Source organism: Aptenodytes forsteri, unplaced genomic scaffold (assembly GCF_000699145.1).
Source record: "Aptenodytes forsteri isolate BGI_AS27 unplaced genomic scaffold, ASM69914v1 Scaffold257, whole genome shotgun sequence".
Taxonomy (NCBI): domain Eukaryota; kingdom Metazoa; phylum Chordata; class Aves; order Sphenisciformes; family Spheniscidae; genus Aptenodytes; species Aptenodytes forsteri.
In genome coordinates, this window is record NW_008795194.1 from 109559 (window position 1) to 128359 (window position 18801).

At 37.4% G+C, this 18801-nt stretch overlaps 1 protein-coding gene across 1 annotated transcript in view; it reads right to left on the reverse strand.

Moving 5' to 3' along the window:
• The window catches only part of LRP2 (LDL receptor related protein 2), a 139498-nt gene that overhangs the window by 84030 nt on the left and 36667 nt on the right, over nucleotides 1-18801 (reverse strand). The window contains exons 5-17 of the mRNA XM_019471867.1: nucleotides 17304-17414; nucleotides 17069-17182; nucleotides 15691-15807; nucleotides 14727-14870; nucleotides 13186-13305; nucleotides 10703-10831; nucleotides 8837-9006; nucleotides 6157-6380; nucleotides 5157-5363; nucleotides 3301-3503; nucleotides 2524-2664; nucleotides 1352-1555; nucleotides 263-455 (exon numbers count right to left, since the gene is read on the reverse strand). Coding sequence (XP_019327412.1) covers nucleotides 263-455; nucleotides 1352-1555; nucleotides 2524-2664; nucleotides 3301-3503; nucleotides 5157-5363; nucleotides 6157-6380; nucleotides 8837-9006; nucleotides 10703-10831; nucleotides 13186-13305; nucleotides 14727-14870; nucleotides 15691-15807; nucleotides 17069-17182; nucleotides 17304-17414 — 2077 coding nt within the window. The remainder of the gene's footprint in view (nucleotides 1-262; nucleotides 456-1351; nucleotides 1556-2523; nucleotides 2665-3300; nucleotides 3504-5156; nucleotides 5364-6156; nucleotides 6381-8836; nucleotides 9007-10702; nucleotides 10832-13185; nucleotides 13306-14726; nucleotides 14871-15690; nucleotides 15808-17068; nucleotides 17183-17303; nucleotides 17415-18801) is intronic.

The following is an 18801-nucleotide window of genomic DNA, read 5'->3' on the forward strand; positions in this document are numbered from 1 at the left end:
CTGGTGCTTTTAAAGAGAATTCTTTTGAGTGCTTCTTTCATGCGGAATCTCTATCACCTTGCCCTTTCCTCTGGGTGCTGAATCCTAGGCCAGAATAAAACAAACAAAATAAAGACAAGAGAACTGAAATGAGATGGTATTTTGGAAAAGAACACAAATCCAAAGAGAAATCCAGAATGAGATGTAAATCTAACCTCACCAATTCTGCTTAAACCATAAATTTTTTCGTATAGTTTCAAGTGAGAATCAAAGCCAAACTTACCCAATAACAGGATGAACCACTATTGATCGAGGATTATTTAAATTCTGAACAATAGCTCTCCTAGATTTATCTGCCAGCCTCATCACACTAATGCTCCTGTATCGAGGGTCTGTCCAGTATAGATTTTTTGAGATCCAGTCAAAGGCCAAATCTTCAACACTTTCCACTCTATTAGCCGTAAGAATTTCTCTTCCTAGAATTTGTAACACACATAATGACGGTAAATGTTTAGGAACAGAGGAAATAACATGAATTCAGTATTCTGTTCACAAAACTAGTGGTTTCCCTTGGTAAAAATGCTGCCTCTGTGCTACTTAATATAAAGACCAATAACCAAGGGGAGGGGATGTGCCCTTTGCTCCAGGTGAAGGAGGTATATGTTCGGGAGCACAAACCCAGAAAAGGAGAAATAAAGACTAGCCAAAGACGAGACAAAAATCTGTCACTAAGTTTACACTGAGGAGTTTTATGAACGAAGGAAGGTCAGTAAGGTCAGTGCAGTAAGGACATCTTACTCAACAGCGAGACCTTACCTACTCTTTGCATAGTAATGGTCAGCTGCAGTCTACCATTACTCTGACCCAAGGCAGCAAGGAAGCTCAGAAGACTATATGCTGACTTTATACATAATTGATCATTATTATAAATTGGAGAGAAACATTCTTCACACTACCACAGATAGGACTTCTAAAAATCTCACAACCATAATGTTCTTGTTCTGTATTACAGTATCGTAACAAACATCCTGCTCTCCAGATAGGGAAATTAGAAAGAGAAACTCAGTTTCATACTACTGAAAGGCATACTAGTCTGCATAAACAGACTGGTGATGACAAATACTAGTTGTGAGAAGTGCTACAAATAGTTCATTCCCCAAACACATTCAGCAAGTTTGCCAAACAACAGGAGACTTCAACGAGCTTAATATGAGTTGAACAAACATTTTTTACAAACATTTTCCAGATTACTGGGGTGACACTGAGATTTATCCGTAAATCTCACAATGTGGCTTTTTGTGCTTCTTTTTAGAAATATATATTCTACTCTCCTTACCACAATTACTCTACAATTCCTAAGAATGATTCTCACCTGAACCATCAGTTTTCTGTTTATAGATCATGTCTTTACTGGTGTCTGAAAAAAAAATGGTGTCATCCTGAGCACAGAAGTCAATTCCAACAAAGTATGAAGGGCTCCCTGTTACAGGTATGATCACATCTTCCTGGGTGGAGAGATTAAATGGGATCCCCCGCACTGCCAGCTGGGATGAAAACAGCAGGAACTGCTGCACAGCTGCAAAAGAAAAGATCAGACACAGTCTTTACTTATTCACAAGGTGAAAAAATTGAGCATTAATTAACTGTAAAGCCTTATTTTCCTTTGGCAACACAAATAGCCTGGAAATAGAAAAAAGAAGAATGAGAAAATAGGAATTTAAATATACACAGACCTAAAAACTGAAGAAGAAAACCAAAACCCAACCTAGAATATTAGGTGATGTGGTCAGGTATTCCTCTTGCATTGTTACTGTGCAACACACAGTTGTATTCTGTGTATTCTGTAATACACCTTTACAGAAAACATTATCCCTATGGAAGCAGAAATCATCTTCTGTGCTCACCTCTTTACAATCATCTATAAAAAAATAACTCACAGGCTTTGTGGAGCCACCATATAACCAGACCATATCTGAGCTAGCCAGATAAATGCATGGTCAAATAGTAAAACTATAGACAACATATCTGGCTTAATTTGCCAATAGATACGCATGGTAAACCTCCCATCAGTGACAATTCTGCACTCAAACAGGAAGCAGCAGATTGGTGATGGAAGCCCACAGCTCCAAAACTGAATCTCTTATTCTTGCCATATGTGTTCAAAGGGAGAAGACCAACCTAATCTGCACATTACGGCACAGGAAAGCAGGCTTACGTGTTCAAAATAATGCAAAATCTGCATATTAGCAAGCGTCTATGCTTGATTTCAGGATTAAGAGCTTAATCATACAGCTGTCTACACATATTCCATACCTAACTCTCTTAAAATGGTCATAAAAGGTGGTGAGTTTAAGTTGTGGCTTGAAATGAACATCAGCAGAAATTATTGCATTTAAAACTGTCAACAAGAGCTGTGATGGAAAAACATGAAGTCCTTGGCATATTGAACCCACAAAGCTACTGAAGAGAGGAAGGATGTTCTAGAAATAACTCTAGAGCTAACGGAATAGTGCTACTTCCAAAAATCATAAGGCATTTTCTCACCAACACAATGTCGTCCATCTACGTGTAGATCAAAGCCCAGTATACATCTACAGCGATAACCTAGTCCATCGTTATCTGTTTTGTGGCTGAGAACACAGATCTGTTCACATCCCCCATTATTACTTCCACAAGGATTTCTTACTGGAAAATAATACAGATAGGATTATAACTTCATCTATTAGCCTAATGGCACCATTATCTTGATTTTTCCGGATTTTTTTCAACATCCACAATAAATCACATAGACTCTGTGGGAATTACATCACATGGAAATCATACACCACCAGTTCTACACTAGAATGCACCAAAATTACATTGGAGCTAATTGGCATTCAAGGTATTCAGCTCTGTACAGAGATACTCAGCACACAGGATTGAGGCCATAATCTGGGCTACAGTTTTCTGCATATAGATCTACTTTAGAATTATATCTCACAGAATTCATTCACATTGGTAGCCTTTTCCAACTGCACCCTCATTGCAGTGTGAAGGAAAAAAAGTCCCAAACACCAATACTGCTCATAAGCACAAGTTTGACTCTTCCAAATATCAATATATTTAATAAGCGTCCCCACTCTTAAACGTTGCATTTGACAGTTCATTAGCTACAGGAGCTGAATGAAACCACTGTGTGATAAAAACCAGTCCAGTTTTACAATACAAATTTATGTATCGTAATTATTAGTTCTTTACAGCAAAATAAGTCTCTCATAATTTTTACCAACTTTTGGTAAGATAGTTTCTAAACCTCCCTTAATGATCTACTTACTGTCTTACCATATGGCTGCCTGGCAGCATGGTAAACTGTCACTCCGTAAGGTCTCAGTGAAGACTGGTAGATCACTTGAGGGTTAGATTCTGAAAACTTATTAGCTTTCACCAGCGCCATTTTGGTCCAATCAGTGAAATAAACATTGTGTTCAAATAAAGTGATTCCATATGGATGAGGAATCAGTGAGCCTCCATGAGCTATTGTTCTCCTGTTATAAAGATGGTTTTAAAATTATTTACAAAATATTATCTAGAAAATAACTTTATTAACAGAGGAAAGGATACAGGATTATTAATTCATTCACTGGCTTTTGCTTCTACATAGAAGCTGCCAAAGTACAAATGAAAAAGACCAAATGAACTGAAGAGATGAAGCTAAACATACAGGGTACATAAACATAAAAGATACAGCAGTGAAAACAGAGCAAGCAAAAGTGTTAGCAATTTCCAAGAAAACACAATGAGTAAAGACAATGACTCAAAAATGTAGGAAAAGATTCATAATGACTGATAGAAAACTAGAGAAAGAGGCCAAACAGAGGAAATCTAAGACATCTGTAGCAATTTGAAATATTCAAGAAACCTTGAACGAAAAAAATTTAGGGCTGCACCAGCCACTGGCCAAAAATAAAATCCTATGTGAGCAGTTAAAACAAACAAACAAACAAACAAACCCCCACACGACACTTTGTTTGGCTTGAACTAATCACCCATGCAAAACCAAAGAAAACCAAATGCTAATAAATTGTATCTATTCTATGCAAGATATTGTGACAGTATTGTTCTGGATATATATTAGGAAATAAAGAGAGACATTTAAGTCCTCACATAATACATAACAATAACACTACAATATTATTTTCATGGAGTCATGAAGGAAGGTCTACAAAATCAGATTAATTCTACAGCTCTACTCTAACAGTTTCCCAGGTGATTTAGATTCATGCTGTAGGCATGCAAGATGTGACACAAATGGATAGTAAGCTGTATTTTAACATTCTTTGCAGACTATGCCATTGCCTCATGCCCACCTGCACGACATCTACAAGATTTTTGGTGTTGCTGTGAGTGATGTTTTTATCTCCAAAAACCAGAGATTTTACTAAACACATTCTTGTCTTACTAAACCCTGATAAAAGAGCAAAGATACCAGCATTATTTTTATAATTTTGTAAGTAAAAAAAAATACATTGAGCAATAAACCTGTCAAATGAGCAGAGGACTGTTTTTCAAGTCCATATGTAGGAGGTACGCTAAAGGGGACAATTTTTTTCTTGTGCTTGAGTAACAGAGACTAATCACAGATGCAGAGATAAGCAGGCTTTTAACACTATAGTGTAAGAGACAGTCCCATAAAAACTCAAGGACTCCTTTCTTGCATGCTGTGATATTCCCCAGCATCACAACAGGGTGAGTGATGACTTAATTTCTGACAGCAAAGATTTATAAAATATAAGAAGAGCACTTAATACCCATTACACAAAGTGGTGCTTTGGAGTGGAATATTTCAAATAAATTCATTCATGAAAAAGATGCAAAGAAATTATGATGGAAGACAATGTATATAATTCAAAAATAATAAAAAGCAAATGCTATAAAAATGTATACTGTAGTGGTGGACTATAAAGAAGTACATTATAAAAGAAGTGCAATAGGTACTCAAAGAAAAAGGACGAAGAATGATGGAGGAGTTAAGGATTGTCTAGAAGTAGCATGACACCATAGATATCAAGGTGCATCACATTCATTGTGTTGTAATTTTCATCCTTTGTGTATCTCATTTTGTTAGACAAATCTTTCTTTGAACTAGATAAAAAATAATCAGTGTATCTGTAACCTCCAAGGAATAATATTTCTCCTACCTTTGAAGACCATCATAAGTTACAGTCTCAATGTAATCAAATCGGCTGTCAACCCAGTAAAGTCTCTTTGATACAATATCCAGAGTTATTCCAGCAGGCCAGCCTAATTTTGTTTTTATCAAATCCTGACGGTTTGTGCCATCCATGAAGGCCCTTTCCACTTTAGGATCACCAGACAGACTATCCCAGTCTGAGAAAAACAAATAACTATAAAGGGAAAAAAAAATAAACACAAACAAAAGTCCCATGTTTCCTTGAGATTTTACAAAAAAACAACATTTTACATGGAATTTAAAACCAGCACCCTTTCAGGACAGAGCTTGATTCTCAGCTGGCATACTATGAAAACACACTTTATACCTCCTGCCCAAGAAATAATTTGCATTTTCTTTTATACAATGAATCTAGAAAGAAACATGCTTTCACCCAAAAGACCTCAGAAATACTGAATATCCTTAGTAAAATACAGACTTAAGTGTACTGCCAGAAATAAACCAGTGACAAATAGATGCATCATGAAAGCAGCATCCATCACTACAAGTTGCATGAAATTCCTCTTCCCATTCTCTGAGGATCCAAGTTTTCATGGCTCACATACATTTTTGAAGCCTGTTGGGTTGGGAGACACTAGCTTCCCTGGATTCACCCCACCACTTTATTTCAGATAGTAGGAGGTGTCTGGATGGTATCACAACAGAAATCTTTCAGGATAACTTCTACTCTTCTGCAGGGCAATTCCAGTTTCCCTGTTTTCAGAGCTGCTCATGCACATACAACTGTAGCCATAAAACAGATTCCGCACATTGGGAATAAAAGCAGTGCACAGCCCTCCCATAACAATTTAAGGTGTAGAATAGATTAGGATAGAATGTAAATGTTTAAAACATTTTATATCGGATTCTAAAATGACCACCCTAGCTATTTCTTAGTTCTCTTCCTTTTACATGGGAATAAAGGAATTTCTGACATCTTTTACCATTACCTGACACGTATCACTTACCCAACAGTTGGATCAAGTGCTATTCCTCTAGGATTGCCAAGATTTTCAGCAATAAGAGTCACACGGTTTGTTCCATCCAAGTTAATCATATCTATTCTGTTCACACTGGTCTCGACCACATATAGTTTATTGTTAACCCAATCCACTGCTAGATTTTCAGGTGTGTCAACTGAAACATTTAAAACTTCTTGGAAATCAGAGCCATCAATATTAATAGAGAAAACCTGAAAACAATACAAATATTGTCAGTGCCCCCATGATGTTTTGCTAATCACAAGACACATGGCACTTGTCCTTTATCATCACATTGAGCACAGATCCACAACTGGCCACCAGATAGAACCAAGTTACCCACTAAGTTGTTCCTTAGCTTAGTTTTTTTTGCAAAAATTTGGAAAACAATGCAAAAACTACAGGAAGCTTGCCTTCAACTAGCATTTCTGCAAAATGGACAAGGTAACAGACTAAAACAGCCTTGTGCTTTGGCAAACATGACAAATTGCTGGATTAAAAAAAACAGATGAGGAAAGCGCATCTTGCTTTCCTGGAATCTAGCAAAACCCAGTATTTTCATTAATTGAAAACAAATGCACATGCTTTAGCAAAGCTCTCATCAGTGACCAGAAGCAAGAGGGGGAGCTCTTACTGCACCAACCACTATGGGGAAATTGCAAAGTGAAGAAAGGGAAAGCTCTCTGTCCTAACAGAAAGGAGAAGGCTCAGCATTGCTTCTAGTCTCCTTTATTAAAGCTAATTTTAAGAGCATCATGCTCAAGAAGAAATAGTGTTGTTATCTTACAAGCAAGCTCAGAGCTACATGAAGCAAACAATATAAACACAATATTTTTATATATACAGTAATCATGTGATTATAACACTGGGTAATATGAAAAGCCAGGAATCATTATCCCTTTTTTGGAACAACAGCATGAGGTTTGGAATGTATTTAAATGAAAATACAGATTACCACAAGTAAATATATGCAAGAAAAATAAGAGCTGAAATAGTTGCATCATTTTAAATATTCTTCAGGTCCAGGTAATAATAATCAAGCAAACCATTTAACTGTCTATTCTGTTCTTTGGAAACCTTGTTGACGGAAGAGCTTATGGGCATTAGGTTATCAGGCAGTACACTAAACGAGATAAAGATAACACAGAACACAACCCACAATTTTCTCATTTAGTTTACATCTTAATGTGAAAAAAAAAAAAAAAAAGACAACCAAAACAAATCCCCTAATAATACTTTTATTTTAAGACATCAGGAGGAAATATGCATCATATAAGAAAATTCTTAGTGTCATCTAAGACACTAGTGAAAACTAGTGTTTTCATCTGGGTATTCTAGCTAGGACTTAATTAGATTAATTAATCCTAATTAATTAATTAGGATTTAACTATATTGGGGCAGATAAAAAGGCAGTCCTGGCCATCTGGGGTGTGCCGTGAAAAAAAACGTATTATCTTTTGTTTATACCTTTTATGGAGATAGCATAAGTCTGCTGTATCATGAAAGTTCAGATTTGACCCTGACTTAATTCAGCCATTGTCAATGCAATTGCAGTAATGGGAACCCACTGCAGTGAAAATAAAAATGCCAGAATTGTGAACAAGTCAAAAATTGTGCATACAAATCCTCTCCTTCTTGACAGCCATGCAGTGTGCTTCCCAACAGAACCAATGTGGGACTGTAGTAGAAACTATAGTTTACAGCTTATGTGTACATTTCAGAATAACAACAGTGATACGAAATTGATCCATACGTGGTGTCAGCAGGAGGCAGGCCATGGATTCTCCCTCACTCTGCATGACAATCAACACGTGGATGAAGATTGTGGAGTTCCAACATTTGACCTAGGACTTTTTTTGTTTCATTAAGTTATGCTGAGAGAAAAAGCACAAGGGTGAAGTCCAACTTTCACAAGGGTCTCCAGACTGTTTTTTAAAATTACTCTGTTTTACGGTATCTTGAAGCTAAAATATTTCCTCTTAAAAAAAAAAAAGTAACAAAATATTGGCTCATTACACAAAATACTGTCAATATTTGTTATCCAAGCTCAATTACAGTGCCATTTGAAGTATATGAAGAAATCTGATTTTTATCAACTTGGAAGGCACACAGCTTTTACATTTTAAATGATCATGCTTCAAAAAATTACCAAGAAAAATTTGCTCAGTTTTGAAAGAATGTCTACTATTTCTCTTAATTAGTTTTTTGGACTCCATCTCAAGTAAAATTAAAAGTTGCTCAAGACATTCCCATATAATAGGATTCTTTGTTTAATAAGTCACATGTAATAGTATAGCTTGAAAAATGCAGTCATTAACATTTTTAAATGATCATGTTTCAAAAAATTACCAAGAAAAATTTGCTCAGTTTTGAAAGAATGTCTACTATTTCTCTTAATTAGTTTTTTGGACTCCATCTCAAGTAAAATTAAAAGTTGCTCAAGACATTCCCATATAATAGGATTCTTTGTTTAATAAGTCACATGTAATAGTATAGCTTGAAAAATGCAGTCATTAACATAAAACATTTCAAGGAGCTTTTTTGTTAGAAAACAAAAATACAGCCAGCTTCTGCTCTCAAAAATGAAGGCCTATCAACACATTCTGCCTCTTGCAGTGCTCTACTTCCACGTACACAAAAATATATTTTTCTTGACATTTCTACCCACCTTATCTTGCACTGTATCAGTCCAAAAGATTCTGTGCAGGTAAAAGTGAAAGTCCACTCCAACTGCAACGCCACGATTCTGTGACTGCACCAAAGTACGGAAACTTCTTCCATGAAGATCTCCAATCAGTAAATCACGGCCATTGGAAAAAATAATTGATGCAACACCAGCTAAAAGCAGGGGTAACAAATATATGACTACTCTGCAGGCAAGCTATTTTGCAAAGGGGCATTGAAATATATACACACTGGTTCATACACACTGGACACAAAGGTTTAAATAGACGCTCAGACTACAATCTGTATAAATGCTTCTATGTGAGTACTAACTTGCTTCGATTTGCCTTTGGTTTCTAGACTTGGAGCAAACCAGGCAGGAATATGTATTTAAAGCCCTACCAGGTAAAACTTTTACAAAACCCCTGTGCATCTAAACTCCAAAAGACTATTTTTACTCTTCTGTTTCCTTGCTTTAGCTTCCTTAATCAAAATATAAACTTTCTTAAGATTTTTCTGCCCCATGAGATTCAGATATTCCTTGATTCTAGCAGGCAGGCTGTGTTTCTTATCTTTTTATGTACTGCTCTATCCTATCCACCTTCTTCATTCTCTCATCTCACCAGAAAATCTTTGCTGTATCTTACAATAGAAGAGAGATTCCAGCAAGTCATTGAAGGAAAGCTCACTTTCAAAGTAGATGCCTGTTGAAAGGCTCAGTGTAAGTCTGACAAGAATACATTTAAGTCCACATCCTATTCACCCTATACAAAACCCTCCCCAATTAAAGCTAAAATTAATCCAAGGAAACTGATTTAGAGCAGGTATGAAATTCCCCCATTAATAAGATAGAAAATCAACACTTTACAAACAACTCACTGGCCCAAAAGTCACACTAATTGGAATGGAAAGCTTCTTGTGAAAGACACAGAATTTTTCTGGAAACAGAACAATCTTTCCCAGTGCTGGCATATGCATGTCTTAAAACAATCAAGCATATTTCATTAACTCAAAAAACTCCTTATTTTTGAGGACATACTTAGAAAATTATGAGATGATGACTGCTCTGCAGACGTGGCTGAAGAAAGAAGGAAGGGGGAGGGAATTGGGCAGTTCATGCTTCTCTAAGAAGCAAGACTGCTTATCAGCTGTGCCAAGCAGGGACTCCCATTCCCACTGAGTTCCTGCAGGCAGGAACACCTAACTCACACAAAAGCTTGTTAGGCTATTACATCTCCACAACGAAGGGCTCCCTAGGGCCTGCTTTCAGAACAGAGCAGGAGGTGAACAACCAGGAGCAGCTGCCTACTGTTGATGGGGAACCACACTGTGAGGCAAGCATTCTTGCAGAGTTCAGACTCTGGGACACTAGAAGCCAGGAGCATCGTTTCTCTCACAGGCAAGCGTTTGAGCTCACCATTCAGCAAAACCATCTTCTTGCATGGCGCAGTCCTTCTAGAAAAAGTGAGGTTTCCTGATTTCTTGATCGCACTGAGTTCCACAGAGAGCAGGTCAGGAAACTGCCTCCCACAGGAGCAAGACTTTTTCTACTAAGGAGGGCTCTGGCAACAATGTCCCAACTCTGCAGAAGTCAGGAATGCTGAGAAAGCACTGGAGGCCAGAAGACATTGTTTTGAGGAGAAGCAGCCCTGATGAGGCACTCAGCTCCACCAGCCTACAGGTGCCAGCAAATGCAGTCTCTCGATATTTGCTGATGTTCTGAATGCTGTCCTGACCTTAAGTCCTTAAGGCCAGAGTTAAGTTAAAATCAAACACAGTTGTATGGCATAGCCATGCGAACTGCCCCATTTTATCTAGCTCTATCTATTAGTCCAACAACAGCAGGAGACCTGCACTGCTGCACACTAACCTGAAGTGTTGGCCCGACAATGCCGATGATGCTCTAGGAAATAACCTTCCACACAGTGGCACTGGTGATGTCCCACACGATCTTCACACAGCTGGTCACAGACACCCCACATTTTGCAGTCATCAAAATCTGTCAAGTGAATAAGGCATATTTATAAACAATGCTTTGTATAAAAGGGTTGTCATTACATTTGGGAAGCTGCAAGTTTGTCCTCTCTGCTTGCTTTATATCTGTTTGCAAAACTGTGGCATGGGAAAAGAGGTTTTGTACGTTTTTCCACAAATGTTTCCATTTTCTATTTCTGGATAACAAAACAACTGATGTTTGCTGCCCAGGGACCTACCCATGCCCTTCTCCCCTACCCCCCCAAAAAAAACCCAGGAGAAGAGGAAAAAATCATTGGAAGGGATGTCATTGTCTACTTTCCACAATACAGAATATGTCTATGCAGTATTCTTCCTGCAACAGATCTGCACACTTTGCATACACACACTTGGCTGGATTTAAGCCCACTCTGAAGGGGAGCCCTACCTTTACGTTAGTGCAGTGCTCAAGCTAGTAAGTCCTGCTAAAAGGCAGTGTTTATTAGCTCAGACTTGGTACCATGCTAACAGGTGTCTGATTTCCAATTAAAAGCTGGCTGTGCACCAGAACCAGCCAACAAAAGTACAAAGTAGTTCACTTTGGCATGCAAAATACCATATAGGTAGAGTCTGCAGCTAGGACAACCCAGCAAGTTCTCACAGATGGGCTTTACAAGCAATTTCCAGGGTTGCTGCAGAATCTTTACTTCTAAAATTGTGAAACATTTAACTAGTCATCTTTTAAAAACAAGGATTTTTAAAACTCTGATTTTCTTAAAAAAAAAAAAAATCAGATCTGAACACTGTCTGGTGTTTCATCCTATCTGTGGTTACTTAAAGCCCAGGAGATTTCTGACACAACTTAACACATGGTTTTGACATTAAAAGTCTGACCTCCCTCACTTGAAAACCTGAGTAGAATCAGTACATTACATTGCTGGAAACAGGTAATTCTACTGTTATGCCAAAAAAGGAGAAAATGAGATCTCAAATATTCTTCCTACTGGAACTTCTGGTTTTAAACATTTATTAACACATAAGTGAAAATTAAGTCTTTCCTAGATAGTACATTCTGGTACCGAAAAAATGTTGTTCTCAGTAGCTTTCCAGCTTCCATATGTGTTAAAAACCTTCAGTATATAGTAAGCCAGAAGCAAACAAAGAGAAGACAAATTGAAAAGACTTTGGTTTCAAAAAGTAATACACTTTGCTAACACTATAGTTCCATTCTTCTGGCCTTAAACCAGTAACATTGATTTAAACTAAGATCTGGAATTACACAATTCTGACTGTGAGCCGTTCCCCCATGACAATTCTTGCTCCCACAACAAATATATGCCTAGATCTTGGCAAACCAAAATACATTGATTCAGATTTACAAGCCAGAATCAGATAGCTAGGTTTACAGGGCAGTCAAAGAACAACACAAGACTCACTGAGACTGCACCAGGTTTGCAAATGTGTCCTTCATGTATTTGCCACATAAGAGTGAAAGAACAAAGTAAATTTTGTGCCTGGAGTCAGTGCATTGATTCCTCCTCTCTGTTAAGAGCAACCATGCTGTCATTGCAGCTCATAGAGCCCTAGGCCACCCAGTATTCTCAAAAATACAGAAATATCATTAGAGACTGAGCATCTGGAATACTTTCAATAGCACAAACACCATAGCTTGGTTTGAAAACCTGTAACAGATTACCCAGTTTCTTTTATTAGGCAGTGCTAAACTTCATGATTCTGAAGTTACTCTATTTCCAGTTACAGAGATAAATCAGTTGTACTACCAACGTTTGTGCTACCAAGCCACAGCAGCTACAGAATAGAAACGCAACACCAAAATACCTCACTTACTTACCTTTACATTCTTGCAAATATTCTTCATTTTCATGTAAATAATGTATATACTGGAATGTCACAGGAGATACAGCCATTCCATAGTGCAAATACAAAGCACCCTTTTCATTTTAAAGTACAATGTTCTACTGTCTTCATATACAACCACTTTCAAAACCTACCAAACACTTGAATATCATTTCCAGGCATACACCACCACACATCCCTGGAGCAGAAACAAACTCTCTTCATCTAACCACTAAAAGACCTGTAAAAAAATTTGATAATAAAACAGCCATCCAAGAGTAAATCTTTTTAAACATAATCATGCTCTCACTATGTCTTTAATGGTCTTATTGGAAGAGATCTTTATGATATCTCTCTGGTTTGTTTCTGTGTCACCATGCTGCCATTGTACTACTTAGATTTTTGTTCTTTTGCTGACTCTTGAGATTTTCTATTTGCCAGTACATCTACCCATTTGGAACTTACTCGCCTTCCTGGAATCCAAACTTTCCCAGTGAGCTGAGAGAAGGTACTAGATACCTGCAATCACTATACTTCACTTACCAATACAAGTACGACTGTCATTGCTACTTATTGTATATCCTGCAGGGCAATAACACATCCCTCCTGATGGAGATGAATGACAGCGATACTGGCAACTCAGAGCAGCGCAGTGTGATATGTCTAAAAAGGAAATAAAATAGTTCAGAAATACAATTACACATATTATCAGTAGAACAGCTTTTTGCCTTACGAACAGTTTCAAAGCTGTAGTCTTTTCTATGATGAGCCTACAATTTCAGGAACAGCTTCTTGAAACATACCTGCACAAGAAATTATGTCTAAAGTTCCACGAAATCACATATGCTTACATACATGCAGGCAAGGAAATGGAAGACAGAAGATAAGCTACTGTTTATAATAGGTTTTCAGAACAGAGTTAAAGGATAAGCATCAATCTTATATGAACCACCACTGGTAAGTGCCATGTAAAAAGCTGCACAGAGGAAGCCATCTGCAATGCACCACACCTTTCTCTGGTTTCACAAGACATACTTGTGAACAACACATCCTTGAGCTCCATCTATTGGCACGTAACCTCATCCTTTACTCTTTTATGCAGAAAAACCCTACTACATTATATTAAGAAGAATACACATGTTACTCCAATATATTAGAATATATTGGTTGGGTTGTGTCCATGGAGAATCTCTTTATCCTTTTCTTCTCTCTTTCCTCTTTTTTTCCCTTCACCCCTTCTCCCTTTCCTTGTACTACTACCTAATAAACAATTCAGTGATAGGTGATCAAATTATGATTGTAAAGCACTTGCTGACTTCCACCTCCTTCCTTTCCATCTTCCTTTTCCTCAATTTCTTCTGTTAAACACCTTGCTTTGCAGTCCACATCTGATGTTACTACTAAACCACTCAGCAAAGCAAGAGACACTTTTTTACAATAAGGTTTAATTTCCTATTATTTTTTCTCTCCTTCTATTCCAAAAGGCATGATTTTATTATTACGAATTTTCCTCTTCCTAGAAATTAAAAATGTAAAATACCCTGGTCCTGATTCTCAGAGGGAATCAATGTTCATAAGAGTGAAATTAACAGGAACTATGCATGCTCATTGCCTTCAACAGAGAAAACCCAGTATACCACTAACTGGAGAACCAGACATCCCAGGTGAAAAGGTATTTTTGAAAAATCTAATCTAAGTGACTTAGCCAAGGCTCAGGATACACTGATTCAGTCCTGTGTTCCAACCAGTACACAACATTCCTTCGTACTTACAAAAAGGGAAAAACACAGATATTTAAACAAAAAAGGCATATAGCACACCTTTCCCTGCCTTCTTGAACACATTTTAGGATACGGAGAGTGAGTTAAAATCCTTATTTGTGAAACTTTATGTACAGATTTACAAAAGAAATGGTCTGTTGGCAGCATATATGCCTCTTTCAGACCATCCAGCCAAAACAGTGCCAATAAAAATAGTGAGCTTCCAAAATTTCAGCATTGTTTAGGAGACAAAAGGTGAACATAAAAAGATATCAATGCTGATGTATCTGCTATTCTGTGTATGCTTTTGATTCTAATACATACTGCAATGTCTGCCCGCAGTGATGTTAGTTTCATCTTCTCCTGCAGGGCAGTCTGCAGCCCCATCACACACTTTCCCAATTGGAATGCAATGCCCTGACCCAGGGCAGGCCCACTCTCCCGGGTAGCATTCATGGCGACTACTTTCTATGGAAAAGAAAAACAAGAATAATTGAGGAGTATGTTTCAAATAATACTTAGAATTTCTTCCCTAACAGCTTCCCAAAGCACCTCTATCCTTCATTATTCAGTTTCTGGTTCTTGCACACAGCTGGGAAAGACTATAAAAGAAACATCATCTATATACTTCCTCGTCATGCTTTCTTTTACCTTCAAAGTACAACGCAAACAATACTTGTGCAGACACATGAATCCTTTTAGTTTTCTGTGTTGTTAGAAATAGTAAAACCATTTAGCTTTAGACTAGCTGGTGCACCAGAAATGGAACTATAGTTTTGTGGTTTCAAAACACGCAAAGGCTGTCTGGACAAAGAGAATAACGCTCATCTTAGAAAAAGCCAATGAAAGAGAAAAAAGCCCACACTTTCATTCATGAAAATTTCTGTTTCTTGCATGACAAATCTTGGCAGGAACTGAGTTATTTCCATTTTCAACCAATTCATTTTGGTTATTAGGAGCCTCATGTCTCTTAATAGATGACCTGAAAAATCTCCACAGAGAAAAAACCAAAAGATGCAAGAGAAGATGTAAAAGACAAAAAGATGTTGCTATATGCTAAACTTAGTTTGCACCATACTCAGTATCACTGCAATAACTCTCACACACACAACAATAAAAAATATTGCATAAGTAAAAAAAAAAACCCAACAGGTGAAGATGGAATTCTAAGGTTTTCACAGAATTAAAGTGAATGCAGAACATCTTGATTGGTCAAAAATTCATATAAGTAGCTTAGTGAGGTCTTCCTCTGAAAATGTCATCATTAGAAGTTACAATTAATATATACCGCATCCTCTTTCATCTTCATTATCTTCACAATCATCATCTCCATCACATATCCAGCTCTGATGAATGCAACGGCCACTTGGGCAAGTGAAGAAGTTGCCTCTGCAAGTTGCATAAGCTAAGGAAAGAAACATGAGAAAATCAAACTACTCTAAGTGACCAAAAAAGTTGTCTTGTACGTGAATAGTCGTTTATAATCTCTCCTGAAAAACTGAGCCAGTTCCATATCTTGTATATATTGTAAACGCTGCTGGTTTGCTCTGGTTTTAGGTATGAACTTTATTTTAGAATACTCTGGTTCTTTACAGAAATGAAAGGGAAGGCTAAATTTCTTAATTAATTGTGCAACTAGATGCACAGCACCTTATTAACAAGGTTCCTGAAGGTGGACATGACAAGGAGAAGATACTCAAGACATCAGGTGGTAAAATATTTGTATGCCTTGTACTCAGAGAAACAGAGTAAAAAAAACAATGAACATATATGTCAAAGTCCTCCATGGTTGGGAAGCATTCCCTGCTAAGAGTTCAGAAACATTTGTGGGTCCTCCAAAGGACAGGCATTGCCAAAGACATAAAAGAGAAATATTGGGGGTGGGTGGGTGGGTGGAATCATACTGGTGTGAGGTCCTTGGTAGGATAGAGCAACTAAATGGCAACATGTGGCCTTCCTGCAACGCAGAATACAAAACTAACTTAGATCCTATAATCAAGGATTATAATTTATAATTTTAATATATAGCTTACACAAGTGATAACTCTACAGCCATGCTTCTGTCTGGAGATGCAATACTTTGGGATACCCTGATCGTGAAGAAAAGAATGAGCAAGAAATTTCCAGAATGGAACAGTCAATTAAAGACCTTACATGAACATCTAAAGACAACTATCTGTACAGTTATCTGTCTGTAAAGTTGTACATTATAGTCACTGGGAATAATTCTAGCAGATCCACTCCATCTATTAGAAAATAAAAATGTGAAAAAGAGCCAAACACACCTGGACAAAAAACAATAGCATGCTGTATCTAACTGAGATTTCAGAGTGGAAGAATTACCTTTGGGTCATGCTGAAATGAAGAAAATGACAACAACATGAAGAAGTGAAACTATGGGTATTAAGAAGCAAACTGTCACTGAATCCAGCAAATTCAAATAGTAACCACACACACAGGCACTTAGCAGCAAAGACAACCTGAAAAAAGTCTATCAAAGTAGCACTGCCATTTTCATCTTTCCATACAAAAAAGTCCTTGTAGAACAGTGGCTAGCTTTTGATGGCTGTATAGCCAAGCAATCTACTTCCTGCTATCTGCTTGAACCAGTTCTTAATAAAACAGTTAAAGAAAGTGGGGAAAAAAAAAAAAAAAAACCATCATACTGCAAGAGTTTTCATCACTCCTATCTCCACAGTCATCATCGTGGTCACAGATAAAGGCTCGTGGGATGCATTCTCCATTAGCACACTGAAACTGCGTACTGGTACATCCATGTGCTGAAAGAGATTTTAGCACAGAAAGACATACAGAAAATCTGTCAGAAAACTACAGTCTTTAACTTTAAAAGAGGGTCTATAAAGCATATTTGTTTGGGATCACTCTGCATGTGGTACTTACTGCAATTAGCTTCATCAGAAGAATCTCTGCAATCAACTTTGCCATCACATCGCTGGCTTGCATTAAAACATGCTCCATTTGCACATGATAACTGTTCACATCTTGGGTAGTCTACAACAAGAAATCCTTCAGAATTAGCATGAATGTTAGACTATAGAGTATAATGAGTCATATATATCCAGTGTCAACAGAATATCTTGATTTATAGGAAAACAAAAAAGGAATACAAAACTTCCTGTACTACCACTGACAAACAATCCATTTATTCAGTATACTGTCTCCTCCAACAGATATTTAAGAATATCCTCTAGCTAGATGCTACAAAACCTCGCAAAAAACAAGGGAAAAATTAGATGCCTCCCACACCCCAAAAAGATTTGCAACCCAAACAGTTTACAATATGATAGAAAACAATGCAACACAAAAGAAAAGCAAGCAGTGAACAGTCATTTTATTTACTTGTACCTCAGTTTTACACTTTATTGATCTTAATAAAAGTGCTTAGGTAGAAAAGAGGTTCCTGAAATTTACAGTTCCTAGGTCCTCTTAGAATGTCATGAGTTCTCAAACTCAGAGACTTCAGGTTTTTAATGGTTTTGTTCTAATTAAGCCAAGGGTGTTAAACTTCCAAGTCTATGATCAATTTTGGGACCTCTGTTTTTTATTACCTGTTTTCCCCTTCCCAAAACAAAAAAGATTCTGCAGAATGAATGATTTTTCAGTTTCTGGCTGTTCTACTTACGTAGATGACCTACAGGCCAACACAAGGGATTATTTCAAACAACTTAAAACCAGTTCTGAAAATACTTATGCATACAAGCAGTGAGTTCAGTGGAACTATCCAACAAATTAAGCACGTGCACGTGCTAGAGTTGAGTAGGAGAATATGAGCTTAGTTTAGCTCATTGCTGCATAGACAAAAAAGTTACTTATTTCAGGCAAATGGCAAGTATGAAAGCAAATAATTGCTATTTTTAGAAGTGAGGTTTATTGAACCTTTGCCTCTATACGGAAAAACAGGTAGATAAATGAACTCAAGAAACAGAATAACCAAATTTCATTTTGCACCTTTTAGATCTTCAGTTTCAATTCTTATCCCATTTTACTTCCATACGAGTTAATAAAGCAGATAGAGCAGGCACTCAGTTAGGCACATTTTCATTCAGACTCTTGGAATTCAAAACATGGATTATAAAATTACTCAAGCAGAACTCCAAAAAGCTGCAATTTTTCCAGGCAGAGGCAAACTGTTTTGCTTGCTTCTGCTGTTCTATATATCATCACATTCCCACTAAACTTCAATGACCTATTGTCGTGGTTTAACCCCAGTTGGCAAATAAAATAATATAATAAATTGTAATGGAAAGTAAAACACTGACAGAGAGAGGAACAAAACCCGCGGGGGGGTGTGGAACCAAGCAAGAGGTGATGCAACCGCTCACCACCCGCCGACTGACGCCCAGTCAGTCCCTGAGCAGCGATCGCTGGCACGTGGACA